Source organism: Phyllobates terribilis, unplaced genomic scaffold (genome assembly GCF_046119375.1).
Source record: "Phyllobates terribilis strain yellow unplaced genomic scaffold, ASM4611937v1 Scaffold_5__5_contigs__length_657084704, whole genome shotgun sequence".
NCBI classification, from domain to species: Eukaryota; Metazoa; Chordata; class Amphibia; order Anura; family Dendrobatidae; genus Phyllobates; species Phyllobates terribilis.
Genome location: NW_027362765.1, coordinates 425,470,792 through 425,487,656, shown reverse-complemented (window position 1 = coordinate 425,487,656; position 16,865 = coordinate 425,470,792). Strand labels below are relative to the sequence as shown.

General features: G+C 44.2%; 1 protein-coding gene across 2 annotated transcripts in view; it reads right to left on the bottom strand.

Moving 5' to 3' along the window:
* The window catches only part of BTAF1 (B-TFIID TATA-box binding protein associated factor 1), an 84,417-nt gene that overhangs the window by 51,407 nt on the left and 16,145 nt on the right, over positions 1–16,865 (bottom strand). For both annotated transcript variants that reach the window (XM_073685230.1, XM_073685231.1), the window contains exons 2-17: positions 13,987–14,110; positions 13,775–13,889; positions 12,129–12,275; positions 9,079–9,236; positions 8,850–8,986; positions 8,176–8,305; positions 7,505–7,573; positions 7,301–7,390; positions 7,117–7,212; positions 3,836–4,012; positions 3,557–3,697; positions 3,282–3,406; positions 2,283–2,403; positions 1,576–1,680; positions 1,337–1,486; positions 60–202 (exon numbers count right to left, since the gene is read on the bottom strand). In XM_073685230.1, coding sequence (XP_073541331.1) covers positions 60–202; positions 1,337–1,486; positions 1,576–1,680; positions 2,283–2,403; positions 3,282–3,406; positions 3,557–3,697; positions 3,836–4,012; positions 7,117–7,212; positions 7,301–7,390; positions 7,505–7,573; positions 8,176–8,305; positions 8,850–8,986; positions 9,079–9,236; positions 12,129–12,275; positions 13,775–13,889; positions 13,987–14,110 — 2,028 coding nt within the window. The remainder of the gene's footprint in view (positions 1–59; positions 203–1,336; positions 1,487–1,575; positions 1,681–2,282; positions 2,404–3,281; positions 3,407–3,556; positions 3,698–3,835; positions 4,013–7,116; positions 7,213–7,300; positions 7,391–7,504; positions 7,574–8,175; positions 8,306–8,849; positions 8,987–9,078; positions 9,237–12,128; positions 12,276–13,774; positions 13,890–13,986; positions 14,111–16,865) is intronic.

The following is a 16,865-nucleotide window of genomic DNA, read 5'->3' as shown; positions in this document are numbered from 1 at the left end:
ATTAGCCTCCGCTGTAGGAGGACTAATGTTGCCCCAACATTGATAACGGCTATACTGACTTTGCAGCAGCCATACGAGCGCGGGTCACTAAGTAATCCCTGGTGGCAGAATCTTCATTCATGCTGTCCGAGCCGGCAATATATTCCTGTGCAACCTCTTTTGTTTGGCATGGGCCTTGACGGAGTTTTCCAGCAACTTTATCCTAGATTAAAGCAAAATTCAAGTTAGTAACAAGCTTTCCTGAAGGCATAAAAAAAAAAACAAATAAAAAACACAAAAAAAAACCCCTAAAAAAGCAATACCATGCACATAATGGGGTGTGGAGGAGGAAAAATAAAAGCAGCTATTTCTGGAAATTGCCAGTCCACATATACATCTAAATGGTAATCATCTTTCTTGGTCGCTTCATTGGGGGGGGGGGGGGGGAGATACAGGAAACAATGGGTGTACGCTGCAGTCATCAGGACGCTGCCGCTCATGCAGGTTCTCTTTCTGCACTTCAGCGGGTGTCCACCCCTTCCTCTGTCCCTGGACGCTGCCATCTTTGCTATACACACTGCTGCTTAGAATATGCAGCTCCTGTATGCTATTGATTTTGGCATGGCTAAAATGTCACACCCTAGTCTCCTAGGGAGCACAGACCCTCCTAGGGAGCACAGACCCTCCTAGGGAGCACAGACCCTCCTAGGGAGCACAGACCCTCCACTCCTGGACTAGGTAGGCAGTCTGCCTTAGAAGATAGACATATCACTGCAGCACAACATTCCCCTCTCCCTGGCATAGTTTTAGCTTTTGTTTCATTCCCTCTATCCCATCATGTTTGCTCCAAAAGGAGGAACGTGCACAACAATCTACCCAGTCTACTTTTCACTCAGTAACTATATGCCAGTAGGCAGTTGTAACCTTCTGAGGAGGAGCAGACCTTCAAGTCAGACTCCTGATGGCAGCAGCACACACCCATGATTTCCTGTGTACACCCTAATGTAAGCTACGAGAGAGAGATTTTACAGCGAGGACCACAAATCCTCTTTCATAAACTATAATAAAAATAAATAAAGCTAACCCGGGAAGACACAGCACAATGACCAATGATATAGTAATAGGTGGTGTATTTTCTCTGAGGCAATATAAATAATGATCCACACCCTCTTCAGGCCTACTGGGGGTTGTAGCAGGCGGAACAGCAATTTAGCATAACAGATTGACAAACTCTTAGAAACAGTAAGCCAAAGCTAAAAAACAAAAAAAAAAAAAAAAAGCCGTGCAAGCAATATTTACTTGCCTAGATAATACCTTACTTCCACATGGAAAGGTCAATCAATATGTTATCGCTCACCTTTGACTTGGGCTTCACTTCTATCAGCATGTTTAAATCAATAGGCAGATGAGCGGGCTGCATCATTAGACAGAGCCAGGCTCCCATCCAGGGACATGCTGCAGCCACAACATACTGCACCGAGGCCTTGTGTATTAGCTCCTGCCACACCTGGGGAGCAGAAAAGCACAATTCAGTACAAAAAACACACACACACGCCACACAACAAACGTCCGCAGGAACATTAAAGCCGATCCCACCTTGTGGATAAGGTCAAGAATTTCTTGGTTGCTCTCCAAAATACAGATCTGAAATATATGCCGCAGCATGTCCTGCAGGATAGGGGTCAGCCAACCTGAACAGTTCTGGAAAAGAGCAAACCTTTATTTTGTGGTTTTGCTTTTTATTACGCATTTAACAGGAGTGGTCAAGTAGTTACCGAGGTCTTCTATCCCCTACCTTGCCAAATCCTGAAGACTTCTTCTAAGCAGTGTTTCCCAACTCCAGTCCTCAAGGCACACCAACAGGTCAGGTTTTTGGGATTTCCTTAGTATTGCACAGGTGATAATTACATCATCTGCCCGAGCAATAATTCCATCCCCTGTGCAGAGGTTGCCTGGAAGATCACGCTGTTTCTAGAGAGCTGACGCTCCCTCCACCATCATTGCTTTCAACTATATCGGCATCCAAGATGCCGATTACAGTTGAAAGTGCGGTGCCAGCCAGGCATCACAGGTCAAATATATTCACCCTGCAGTTTTGGCAAGCGGGCCAGAGTTGGACATGTGATTTTCTATACTAGAGCCTCTCCAAATCTGCATTAATGGTCTCGCGCTTTCCAACAGACGGTACAAAATTTCAGCTTTCTAGTTACCTTCCACCCAGAGTTCAAAAATGCAAAGCCCTTAACCACCTTCCCCTTTCATACCAAAATTAAAAAAAAAAAAAAAAAAAAGTTATCACCAACCTGATCCTGTGTGGATAACAAAGTGCATAATGTTTCCAGAGCGGCCCTTCGAACAGATGAAATGGTATGACGCAGGAAAGGCCACACCCGTGGCACCAGTGTCGTGAGTGATTGCTGAATACTGTGAAGACAGATTTTATATTGCTCGTTAAGAATACCTTTAAAAAGGCCATGCCAATGATATGCAAACTTATTCTCAATGTATATAAAATGAAAAAAATAAACCAACCTTGCAATAGATGGAGATTTTCTACAACTTTGCCTTCACAGCTTCTATGCAGAGCTATGCATCTCCATGGTAAGACAGCAACCAAATTCTGTATCCGCAGCTCCGGCAGTCTCTTTCTACTTATCCTCATCTGGAAAAACTACTGAACGGACAAATGGAATATCCCATGAGACTGCAGACACAGAATTTGTTTTCTGCTACTTTGGAGACACTGTTCGCATAGGAGCTGTAGAAACAAAAGCAAGTAAAGAATTTAATTTTTTTTTAATTAAAAAGTCAGTCTTTTTAATTTTTATAATAGTACACATAAAAAGGGCAACTTTGTAATATATCTTATCAGTGAAATCTGCTTCAGTCCTGGACTGATCTTCATGAGCAAAATCTGTATTCAGTGAAGACAATGTCCTATTACGGAGATAGAAGATGACAGTTGGTGCTTATAAGAATCTATGGAGATGGGAGGAGCTAGAGGCAGACAGACATTCTGCTGCAAGTTCTCCATAGAACTTTATAAGCACTAGCTGACCTCTCTCAGTAATGGGAAAATCTGTGTACACCAAAGACAGATTTTTACCCGAGAATTAAGAATTTTGAGAGTGAAAGATCAGTCCAAGAAAAGTAAGTGACAAATTTCTCTAATAGGTATATTACAAAGATTTTTATATTCACGTGTACTAATGATTCATTGGCAAAAAAATAAAATTATGCTTCGCCAAGACTTATTGCATAGATTATTCCATTTTTAATTTTAGATGCATCGAGACACTTACTTGCACTGCTGAACCTGAGGATACGTTAAGAGAGAGGAAAGGAGGGTCATGATACTGTTGGTAGACGCTGTTAAGTCATCTAACTCCAGAAGGGCATCCCATAAAGTGCTAAGAATGAAGGGAACCTAAAACATAGAAGTATATATTACCCATTTTAAATGTACATCAGCATAGAACAAGATTAGAAATGTACTTTTTGCATTTGTTTTTTTTTGTTTTGTTTTTTTTTTTGCAGCCATGCAAAACCATGAAGAGATGAAAGCATCAAAACGAACCTGCTTGAACTGTATCTTCACTAGACTGTCCACAACAGGCACTAAAGATGCTGCCGCTACAGCTCGCACATCATCATCAAGGTCTTGAAGACCCTCAATTATTGCTGGTAGTGCTTTAGGTAATAAAGTCTTAATTAAATCCTGCAAAGCAACCACAATGAAATAGCAGGTCATTTAAAGGTAATGGGAAGTGAAAACACTGAGGCACAAAATCACGATCATTTCCAAGACAGGACCAATTCATGCAACACACAAAGGATCGTAATAAGTGGACATTACCTGACGGAGAGCTAGCGCATACTTTATTCCCAGCAGGCCCCCGTGTCTGACTTCCCACTGTTCTTGGGTCAGTAAGCGCAGCAGGATTTTGACTGTGTTGTGAACTCCGCTTTCATTCATGTGTTTTAGGACTACTCCCAGCGTCTGAGCACACGTTTCTCGAACTGGTGCAACCACCTAAGGGTTAAAAATAAAAATGAGGTTTTAATAAGGTGGAAAGAGAAACGCATGATAATGCCATCTATTACTACAAGAAAAACTTTACATGCCCGCATCTGAAAGTGTTCAGGCGATCCCACACAGAACTGATGGACTGGGGGCTTTTCACAATGGAAAATCCACACCAAAATAATGGAACTTTTGTTTAAGATTTCAGCACAGAAATTGTGGGTTTGCAGCAGATTGGACCAAAAATCCAAGCCGTGGGTCAATATAGATGAATGCTCATCCACAATGCCGGCTCAGAAATACGTTACAGAAAATCTGTGGGAACATACCCATGAAGAGCAAAAGCGAGGCACAACTTTTAGGTGTACTTATTTAATGTAATAAAAGAACTACAAGTAAAAAATAGTTTTCTGAGGGAGCTGCCAAGTTGAAGGCACACATGGTAATATACTGTGCTGCAATGAAAGTGTCAGAAAAGTCTCTGTAGTCTTACAGTCAAAAGAAGGATTGAGTACAGCCCCTCCTTTAAAGACCGGGGGGAGGGGGGTGGGCAGCATGCAGAGCCTTAAGGCCCCGTCACACATAACGAGATCGCTAGCGAGATCGTTGATACGTTACGGTTTTCGTGACGCAATAGCGATCTTGCTAGCGATCTCGTTATGTCTGACAGGTAGCAACGATCAGGCCCCCGCTGTGAGATCGCTGATCGTTACAAAGCTTCCTGGACCATTCCAGGGTCGTTGCGCTCCCGCTGGGCAGTGTGCATCGCTGTATTTGACACCTTATCAACGACCTCGTTAGCGATTCAGAACTGAGACACGTAGGCATGCATAAAATGGACTTTTCCAAGCCCCTCGTCCCCGACTGGTGGTCGCTACAGCGTTCTCATTTTCTGACGTGCATAAAGAAGGCAACAGAATAGCGATTCCATCCTTTGTTTCTGACCTCGTGCTGGATTGCAGATCCTAGCAGAATTCTCCGGGCTGTTGATATCCGTTCATTCGAAGGAGTCCTGATTTTGTGGATCGTTGTACGGCCAGTCACAGCCGGAGAACGCTACATCTGGTCTTGTCAATCTTGGTCAATCGGAGATGAGGGGGGGCGGAAAAGTAATTTGATGCACGCTTTGTGAAACAGTACAGTCCCCATCAAGGTGTGGATCGTTGAAATAGCTGCTGTGTGAAAAAGTCCCAACGACCGCCGAGATCGTTAGATCGCTGGGGCGGCCGAAATCGTTGGGAAGTTCTGCATGTTTGACAGCTCCCCAGCGATCACGAAACGACTCTCCAGCGATCCCAAAACCGTGACGTAATAACGATCTCGCTAGCGACCTCGTTGTGTGACGGGGCCTTTAGGGTATGTGCCTACGTAGCGTTTTACAAGCGTATATGCTGCGGAATTTCCGCTGCGTAAACGCTTGTGAAACGCTTGGTAATCCGTCCCCCATGGTTCCCAATGAGAATCCGCAATTTCAATTCCGCAGCGTTTTTGATGCGCTCAAAAATCCGCAGCATGTCCATTAATTTTGCGTTTACGCATGCAGAATTGCCTTGTCAATGCAATAAAAAAATGCAAGGCAATTCCGCATGTCCCAAACGCTTCTAAAACGCACGAAAAACGCTTACCAAATTCCGCAAGCGTTTTTCCGGGAAAGGACATGCGGAAATGAAGCAGAAATTTTCTGTTTCATTTCTGCAATGTGGGCACATAGCCTTAAAGGAATCTGTCAGCAGGTTTTAGCCATGTAATCTGAAGACAGCATGCTGTAGGGGATAAAACAGATTTCAGTGATGCCTCTCTTATCAAGCTCCATGCTGTTTGGTTGCAATGATGGTTTTAGCACTAGGAACTTATCATTGATGGACCAAAGTAGCAGCGTCTCCTGGTCTGGCACGCCCCCTCCTGTGATATGCAGCTCACTGTCTATGAACATTGTATATACAGAGCCTAGCGAGGGCTGCAGCAGCTTTTCAGCTCTGCTACATTGCTAAATCTAAAGGCCCCGTCTCACATAGCGAGATCGCTGCCGAGTCACGGTTTTGGTGACGCAACAGCGACCTCACCAGCGATGTCGCTGTGTGACACTTTGCAGCGATCAGGCCCCTGCTGTGAGGTCGCTGATCGCTGCAAAGTGTCCTGGACCATTTTTTGGTCTTTGCCCTCCCGCTGGTCAGCACACATCGCTGTGTGTGACCAGTGGGAGCAGCGATCAGGCTGGTAACCATGATAAACAGCACGTTACTAGGGGCACACGTGCACTTAGTAACCCGTTGTTTATCATGGTTACCACTCTGCTACGTGAGCGGTAACCTCCCGCTCACCGTAGCAGAGTGGTAACCATGATAAACAACGGATTACTAGGTGCGCGTGTGCCCCTAGTAACGTGCTGTTTATCATGGTTACCAGCCTGCTCCTGCTTCAGCAGGCTGGTAACCAGGAGCAGGACATCGTGGAAAGATTCTTTCCACGATGTCGCTGCTCCCCTGATCGCTGGTGAGCCTGCCTGTTTGACAGCTAACCAGCGATCACATAGCGACGCAGCAACGATCCCTGACAGGTCGTATCGTTGTCGGGATCGCTGTAGCGTCGCTAAGTGTGACGGGGCCTTAAAAGCTCTGCGTGCATCACCAATACTGTAATCCTGGACAATAGACCTTTGACTCCTTTTTGTGCTGCAGAAGTGGGTAGTCCGTAAATCAACACTGAATGTTGCTGAAGCTTATATAGTGGACAAAATGCAAAAATTTTGGACATTACAAAAACAAAGCCCTCTAAACACCTTTGAAAGGGGTATTTCCATCTCCAAGACCCTATCCCAATATATAATAAATAGCTCCAATTAGAAATAAAGTATAGTTTTTCTGATTCGCTATGTTGCTTACTTCACGTGCAGGGCATTGTAGTAGCTTAGGTATCCATGGTTACAACCACTAAGAGCTAAGCTACTGCAATGCCCTGCACATGAAGCAACATAGCTAATCAGTAGAACTACATTACATTTCTAATTGGAGGCATTTGCAAATATTATCATTACTACACCTACTACATATTGGGATAGGATCTTGGAGATGGGAGCACACCTTTAAGAACCAAGACTTATTTAACCAGCTTACTTCATCGGAGACAAAATCCCCAAAGCGGTCTAGAGCGAAGACGCACAGAAGACGGATAGCAACATCTTCAAGCCATTCTTGATGTTGCTGTTCCATCTGCAGGAAACAGAAAAAAAAAAAAATGAAATCCTCCCAACTTCATTTACTTCTGAGAAATAATTAAATATCAGCCTTAGCGCTTTACCTCTTCACACGTACTGTGGGCAATCTTGCCGCCACTTCTGCCGTGGGATTTGAGTATTTCCCTGAGACCAGTGCCTGCACCATGACGGACCTCAAGATATATAAATTGTATGTAGAATTAAGAAAAAAAAAAAAAAAACACAACATTGCTCAAAATCCCTGACAAATAATTGTTTTTCACAAGTCTATAAGAATAGCAACTCACCTCCCAAGACGGATTAAACAGCTCGTTACAAAGCTCGTCACAGAAGCTCTCCAGAGGCCACTCACTTGACTAAGGAAGAAAGATCAAAAGTTTAAAAAACGTACATTTCTCAGATACATGCTGATATCAGCTGCACAGACAACTCTTCTAGAGGAATGGGGAGAATAAAAACATCTAATCTCCAAAGACATCTTGATAACATCTGCAGGAAATGCAGTTACTCACACTGCTCAGAAGCCACATTAAAATCAACCATACATTAAAAATGCAAGAAACATCTCAATCCGCTTTGCTCTGCAAAAGTCAAAGACGCCAAGAAATTTGCTAGAAAATTATACGAAGGTACTGAAAGAGGTTTCCATTCAACGCTCAGTATAAAGAACATTAGCCAGTTTTCACTGGAAGAAAAAAAAAAAAAAAAAGTGATAAATATAAATTATATAGTAAACCAAAGGCTATTAAACGAAAAAAGAATTATAAAAAATATCTTTCAAAACTGGTTTGTTTTTAATTCCAAATTAACCATTCCAGTATATTTTAAAAAGGGTCATCTTGAAGAAATAGCCCCCTAAAATGTGTCTTTCCATAGACCAATGCACAATTAATATACCCAGCAGATTTTCACGATTCCATTTTAGCTAAAAAGATATACAAGATGAAGGAACACCAACCTCGTCAAATAAAGAAGAGTTGTCGAGGACATTATCAATCAACACTTTGGTCTCTGTAGCAGGCTGGGGGATAACAACATTGGTCACTTTCCTTCTCTTTTCTTCCGGCTCCCCATCTGTACTGTCGCTGCTAAAAAGAGTGAAAATGATAAAAGACATTCAAGTAAATGAAATTGTAAAACCCATTTACCTATAAGGCTGCGTGCCCACGATGCGCTTTTCAAGCGTTTTTTTTGCGCAGCATCAACGCTTGTAAAAACGCTTGGTAATCCGTCCCCAATCTGTACTTTCAATGCCCATGATGAGGAATTTTCTGCAACGTTTTTGATGTGCGGAAAAATCTGCAGCATGTCCATTATTTGTGAGTTTACGCATGCGGAAATGCCTTCTCAATGCATTAAAAAACGCAAGGCAATTCTGCATGTCATAAACACGTGTTAAATTTCGCACGCATTTTTCCGGGCAAGAACATGCAGAAATGAAGCGGAAATTTTTCGCTTAATTTCTGCATCATGGGCACATAGCCTAAGGAACCAGAAATTTTTGTAATCTATTTAAAAAAAATATTTGGCACATTTTGCATATCTGAACAAGGATGATTGATCAATTAATTGATCTGAAAAGCCAAAACGGGAGGGGGAAAAAGTTAAAAAAAAATAAATAAAAAAAATCACCTCTTTTCATTTGTGTCCGCCACGTCCCGGGATCTCTGCTTAGCAATCAGCTTTGCCATTCGCTTTGCTTTATTTTTCTGCCTGTTACTCATACCTGGGAGAAACTCTGCATCGATAAACTCTGCTGCTTGAAGGGTCTGTACAATAAAACGTAAAGCAAACACTTTGCAAGGCTCGATCATGTGCAGAAATTAATTCCTATGTTATGAGCCACAAAACTTTTACCTACAGGTTTATTTACAATTGCATTGGTGGGTAAGTAGTCTAAATCTTCATCGTTAAATAGCTCTTCAGTATTCATGCCTATGGCAGCGCCCATATCAAGTCCCAGCTTTCTCTGTAACAGTTTCCTTTGGCGCGCTATCCTTTCCTTGGGGTCCACGTCTCCTAGAGGAAAAATGAATATTGCACCATTTTTACTAGAAGAGCAAAAACTCTCAAAGCTGCCAACAGAATATAAAATCTGCAGCAGTATACATTGGAATAATATCTTAAATTAGGATTTTTGTTAATAACTTTAATAGTAGGAGAGAAGGGAGAAAAAAAAACAAGGGTGGTGGTGGAGGGGGGGTGGGTTCAAACTGCCCCCTAGCCTGTTGTCCTCGACCCAGCAACCTTGCCACCTCTTGGGCTTTCTTAACATATGTTGCAAGGCCTAGTAAATTCAAGAAGGAACCCAGGATACCAGCCACAGAAATAAAGAATACCCTGCAGTGGAGAACAGTTTGCCAAACCAGGGCAGAGAGAAGGTTTCTGCTCGACTCTAGTTTTATAGAGGACCTTTCGACATATTTTCTCATGTTAAACTGGACACAGGATGCAACAGTATCAGCAGAGTGAATGTTTTATTTTATTAGGCTTCTCCTCTCCTTTGTAGAGCAATCCAAATAGTTAAATTTGGCACTTAATGAGTTAAGCCAAAATGGTTATCAGATAGCTTTCACTGGGGGTGTGTACTTCTGCTCCCTGTATAATGCTGACCAATCAAACAGGGAGCAACACTTAGGCTGCGTGCCCACGATGCGTTTTTTCATGCGTTTCCGCATCAAAAACGCATGGTAATCCGCACCCCATGGTCCCCAATGGCATTCCGCAATGTCAATGCACATGCTGCGGATTTTTCCGCAGCGCAAATAAATCCGCAGCATGTTCATTAATTTTGCAGAAGCGCCGCCATTGAGACGCATAGAATCTGTGTCTGTACATTTGTACAAGCAGATTCTATGCGTCTCTATGTGCGGATGGTACCCAGTTCTGGAGGAGATGAGACTCATCCAGACCTGGGTACCATTGTACCTGTGAAAAAAAGAATAAAATAATAAATAAAGTTTATATTCACCTGTCCGGCGGCCCCTGCAGCACTTCTCCTTCCAGGACCTGAGATGACGTCGCGGTCATGTGACCGCAGGCTGTCTCGCGAGATGCCGGCAACCCGGAAGAAGCCAGGACGAGCGCGACGGCACACGCGGCGGGGGATCGGGGGTAAGTATAGCTTTATTTTTTTATTTTTACGGTCACTGTATAAATCCATGCCTTTTGCATGGATTTATATAGTGTGACCTAGTTGTCAAGCACTTTCCAAGTGATGCTATCGCCTGGAAAGTGCTTGTCAGTCCGCATGTGAATCCGCATGTATTCTGCAGGAAAAACGCATGCACAATCTGCATGCGTTTTTTCTGCCAGGGAGATGCAGAAATTTTCTGCATCGTGGGCACATAGCCTTAGGGGGAAAGAAGAACACACCCCCAACATGGCTTGGAGCAGGTTCCTCAGTGTGTGAGATGTACAGCACTGATCTAAACCTCTGCCAGATAACTCACACCTTTCAGAAAAGGTCATGGCAGTCAGTGTGGGGGAACGGAGTGGATAGTACAGCAGAGTTTAGCTGTGTCACATTACAAACCCTTCAGTTCTGCTCCTCTCCTAGCACAGTCATCTCTACTGTACTGACCCTTTGCCCACATTGAGCTCTCATCTCTAGACAGGCAAAATGTCAGTATCACACTTGCATCTGTTGTGCTCAACTTGTAATAGCTCTGCAGTGGGAACACAATTTGATTACATCTCATGCAAAAGTAGACTACAATAGGAAAGTTACGCTTGTGTGAGACATGATAGCCCTGATATCACTACAGACCATGTACAAGTTGCTTGAACCCAGCAGACATAAGTGTAATACGAACACATTCAGCAATAAAAAGAGCCAATAGAGTTTGTAATTTGCCACCGCTAAACTCAAGTGCCCTGCACACTCCCCTCCATACCAACTCATGCAGGAGGTTAGACCAGGAGATCAGGGCTATATCATTACAACTCACATATTGAAAAACTTGATCTAAGTTATGGTGGGGGTGTGTCCTTTTCTTTGAGCGTTGCCGCTTGCTTATGATTCGTCAACATAATACAGGGAGAAGAAATACACACCCCCAGTGAAAACTGTAACAACCACTTGGATTAAATAAATAAAAAAAAAAAAAAAATGAACTCATTAGATGGCAAATACTCTGAAAGCCTATATCTCAGCAACTGAGCGGCAATATTAAAAAGGGAAAAAAAAACAAAATATTCTGCTCTGCAGCCTCTGTCACTTTGTGTGTCCGGTTCAACATGAAAAATTTGGTGAAAAGTCCTAGTATTCCAGTTTTAAAACTGTATTATAGCCCAAGGATATACCATAATAGCCCGAGAGCCCCTGAAAAGGGATTTGAAACCGAACAGACTGACAAAACAGGGATCCAATGGCACCGAATTGTGTACACTGGTGACCACGCATCTGTAACATTTATGGCATATCTTCTGCCATAAAAAAAGATTGGAATACTCCTTTAAGGATGCCAGCTAAGCATCAGATATCTATTCCCCCAACAGGCCTGTGAGCAAACTGTTAAAGAGTATGACATGGACTGGAAAATATATAAAGTGCTTTATCAGCAGTCTTGTGCAGAAAGGAAACCTTGTTGGCTTTCTGAGGAATGCAAAGAAGCAGATGACACATAAGGAGAACCGATGGGGGATCGATGTCAAAACATAAGCAGCTTTTCTGAGTCCTTGTGTCAAAAGACTAGAGCAAGATCAATGTAAGAGACAGCTGCTCACTGCATCTCCCAGAAGGATTGGGATATTACATGTTTATATGCTTTTCACCACGTCAAATAAACACCTCATGACTAGCTGTCATCTTACTGCGTAAATACCTCCTGCCAGATCCTGCCGTAACACGGACATAATCCTGGGCTAATAAGGTTTTATTATTCTCGGTTCATTCACTACAAAACGTACCTGTCTTGTCATCTTGCACTTCAAACTCAACCCCTGCAGAGCCGAGGAGGGACGCACCATGTTTTAATAACTTCGATATATCAAACCTTTCAAAGCTCAGCCTGTCTGATGCAGACGACTCGTCATTCGAACACTCTGACCCGGCCTCTAGGAAAGAAATTAATGAAATCATGTTTAAAAAAAAAACAACAAAAAAAAACACCTCATCAACCAATTATATTTTAATGTACAGACTTTAAAAGGATGACCGATTTAAATTTTTTTTAAACAAATACATAGATTTATTACACAGGCTGCTAACCAGTGGGTCAGGGACACGGAGTGGTGTACGGATCCTTCGTCTTACTTTCCTGCCCATACACCGCTGTGCGCGGCTCATGCAGGAGCTGCACACTTTAAAAGTGGTATGCCGAGTGATCAGTGGGGGTCCTGACCTGACCCCCCACAGTTCAGCAGCACATTGCAGCCGCTATATAATGTATACATACTAAAAATAAAGAAAATAACCCACTTTCCTGCTCAGCCTGGGGTGGGAGAGCAATAAGCGCTTTTTTTTTTTTTTTTATTTATAAAAAGGAATTTTGTACTTTTTTTTTCTTCTCTCTTAAGCTAATATATTAAACTATATATAATATATTAGTTTAAAAGAGAGAAGAAAAAAAAAGTACTAAATTATAGTTCCTTTTTATAAAAAAAAAAAAAAAAAACGAACAACCCCCCACCCCCCCCAAAAAAAAAAAGCGCTTATTGCTTTCCCACCCCAGGCTGAGCAGGAAAGTGGGTTACTTGCTTTATTTTTAGCTCTTGAGAAAACATTTCTTTAACCCTCTTAGGGTGTGTGCCCACATTGAGTATTTTGTGTGCAGAAATTTCTGCATCTCTTGGCAGGAAAATGCTGCGTTTTTGCAGCATTTTTGTCAGTGAATTCAATGGGTGAAAAAACAGGCAAAAAACGCACAGAGAATTGACATGCTGCAGATATTCTGCACCAAATCTGCAAGTCAAAACTACTCAATGTGTGCATGACACTTCAGTTTGCTCATTCACTTGGCTGGCATCAGGTTTTTCTAGCAAATCTGAATGACAAAAACACAACTAAACTGCAATGTGTGCACACAGGCTTAAAGTATTCATATTTATGATGGCTAAGAGATTAAAACAGAGAGGCAATGTGTGCTCTTTTTTGCAAGGAAGCTGTAGGAGGATTGTCTTACAGAAAAGCAGTTTCCTAAAATATTATAACTCCATGGCAACTAAGAGTATCTAAGACACTTGAGCAATCTTAACTGGTACCTGGTTAGACTAGTGAAAAAAAAATTAAATTTAATGAACCTAGCTTTCACACAACCATTTACAATAAAGACAAAGGTGGCCCTACAACAGATATCAGTCAACTAAACACTAGTTCTTTTTGACTCTTCTCCCCTATACATAGGCATGTATTTCTAATGGAGAGGGTGTAATAAAATGCTACACCTCCAGCAGTGGCTCAACTTTTGTGACCAAGGATCAGGCATGTTGAAATCTAAGATGCCCTATTAGTTTTTCTCCTGACATCTGAGAAAAATCAGAGAACTCGCATCAGATGGTTGGCTGGTCAAGTAGAAATCAATGGCTTCTGGTTGGCGTTATCGAACCGCGTTTACCTTTTTTCACTCTAGCGCTTGGGCTCCAGTCTGGCACATTTTTCACGATGGCTTCGACGGCTTGACCAGCTGCTATACGTGTATCCCAGTTTGGACTGCGCAGATAGATCAGGACCTGAAAAAAGGGGGAAAGTAGAGATTAGATAGGAAAGTTACTGAATAACCAAAAATAAAACTATTACATATATTTATGGTAAGGGGGGGGGGGTCACCTTATTTAATAGGTTGTTGAGTTCATGTGGATGCAGTTTGACCACTTCTCCGAGCTGCTGGGCTGCCGCTTTTCTCGTTACTGGGGTCGTCCCGGTGTCCAGTAATATAAAGAGGCGGTCTAATCTGAAAAGGTAAATGCAAGGTGAATCATTGTCACGGAACCATAGTGAAAGCTACGGTCAAGATGGATAAGGACAGATTGCTTCAGAAGTGACAGGGGCGTCCATACTGCAGACCATGTGAAGCCCCCATTCCTCCCAAGTTTCAGACTAATGTGCGTGCAGCTACACAGTTTTATCCATAATATTTGCTAAATGAAGGATTTTTGGTACTCACCGCAAAATCTCTTTCTTGGAGCCTTCATTGGGGGACACAGGACCATGGGTGTATGCCGCTGTCGCTAGGAGGTTGACACCGTGCAAAAAAAGGAAAATAGCTCCTCCTCCGCAGTATACACCCGCCTACAGGCACCAAGCTCACCAGTTACTGGCTAGAGCAGTAGGAGAAGCACAAAATAACCAACTATGTAATGCTCAACGGGGCACAACCGTGAAAAACTAAATGATATGTCCTTTTGTCCCTGTTGGGCATATGTCCAAACACAGGGAGGGTGCTGTGTCCCCCAATGAAGGCTCCAAGAAAGATTTTACGGTGAGTACCAAAAATCCCTCTATCGCTTCATTGGGGGACACAGGACCATGGGACGTCCCAAAGCAGTCCCTTGGGTGGGAGAACAGAAGATAGCCACAGATTAGGTCAAACTTCGGCAACTGCTGCCTGCAGAACCTTCCGTCCAAGACTGGCGTCAGCCGAAGACTAAGTGTGGACCTTGTAAAACCTTGAAAAGGTGTGAAGAGAAGACCACGTTGCGGCCTTACAGATTTGAGAGGCCGAAGCCTGATGGCGGACCGCCCAAGAGGCCCCCACCGCCCTGGTGGAGTGAGCCCTTACTCCGGGAGGGGGAGGTTTGCCAGAGATGCGATGTGCCTCCAAAATGGTTGAATGTATCCAAACGGGCGATGGTTGACTTGGAAGCAGGAAGACCCTTGCGATGCCCCTCAGGAACGACAAAAAGGGCATCCAAGCGCCGAAGGGAGGCCATTCTGGAAAGGTACACACGTAGAGCTCTGACCAGGTCCAGTTTGTGTAGGGACTTCTCCCGTGGATGCACTGGAGCAGGGCAAAAGGAAGGCAGAACGATGTCCTCATTAATGTGAAAAGCGGAAACCACCTTTGGCAAAAAGGAAGGCACCGGCCTGAGCACTACTTGGTCTTGATGAAACACCAGAAAAGGCGACCGACAAGAGAGGGCTGCGAGTTCTGCAACCCTTCTAATAGAGGTAACGGCCACCAGAAAATCCACCTTCCAGGAAAGTAGAGCGGCTGGAATGTCCTGAATGGGTTCAAATGGAGGCTGTTGTAGGGCGTTTAGGACCATATTAAGGTCCCATGGTTCCACTGGAGGGTGATAGGGGGGCGCCAGGTGGGCCACCCCTTGTACAAAGCTAGCCGTCCTCAGGTCAGGACCTAAGAAACGTTGGAATAGAATGGACAAGGCAGAAACTTGGCCCTTGAGAGTGCCGAGAGATAGTCCAGCCTCTAGGCCAGACTGAAGAAAGGCCAAAATGACTGGCAAAGAAAAGGACATAGGAGTTAGCTGATCTTGTTCGCAGTGACGAAAAAAGGCTCTCCAAGTTCTGTGGTATATGCGCGAGGTAGCAGGTTTTCTGGCGTTAATTAGGGTCTGAATGACATGGTCAGTAAAGCCCGCCGTCTTCAACACCGCGGCCTCAACGAGCATACCATTAAATTCAGAGAACGAGAACTCTGATGAAGAATAGGACCCTGAGAAAGGAGGTCCGGAAGGTCTGGTAGTCTCCAGGGGGAGTCGACAAGCAGATTTATCAGATCTGCGTACCAGACGCGTCTGGACCAATCTGGGGCCACTAGGAGAACTGGCACTCCCTCTGTCTTGACCTTCTTGATGACTCTAGGGATCAAAGGTAGAGGTGGAAAGAGATAGGGCAGTTGGAACTGTGACCATGATGATATGACTAGCGCGTCCTGGGCGATTGCTAGCGGATCGCGGGACTGAGCAACAAAGGCCGGAACCTTGTGGTTTAACCGGGACGCCATGAGGTAGACGTCGGGCGTGCCCCACCGTAAGCAGATTTGGTGAAACCCCTCAGGATGGAGAGACCATTCTCCTGAGGTGAGGCCCTGCCGATTGAGAAAGTCGGCCACCCAGTTGCCGACCCCTGGAATGGGGACTGCTGAGATTGCAGGGACCATCTTCTCGACCCAAAGTAGCACTCTTGCCACCTTTTAGGACGGGCTTGCTGCGCGTTCCTCCCTGATGGTTTATGTATGCCACTGCCGTGGCATTGTCCGATTGTACACGGACTGGGAACCCAGCCAGGATCTTCTGCCAGTGACGCAACGCCAGGTAAATCGCCCTTATCTCCAGAATGTTGATGGGGAGAGAGACTTCGTGGGGACTCCACCGGCCTTGGACCGTGTGTTGTAGAAAAACCGCCCCCCAACCGATGAGACTGGCATCGGTCGTGACCACCTGCCAGCGAAGCAGAAGGAATGATCTCCCGGGTCTGAAGGAAGAAGGGCGGGACCACCAGGTTAGGGACCGTCTTACTTGACGAGGCAACTTGATGAGTCGATCTACAGATGACGGATTCTTGTCCCAAGCTGAAAGAAGGGCTAGTTGAAGGGACCCTATATGGAACTGGGCAAAAGGAACTGCCTCCATGGCTGCTACCATCTTTCCCAGGACACTCATGCATAGGCGAAGGGAGTGTGGACCTGGGTCGGAGAGGATGTGGATTCCTTGTCGTAGGGAGTTCATCTTTTCCCTTGGAAGGAG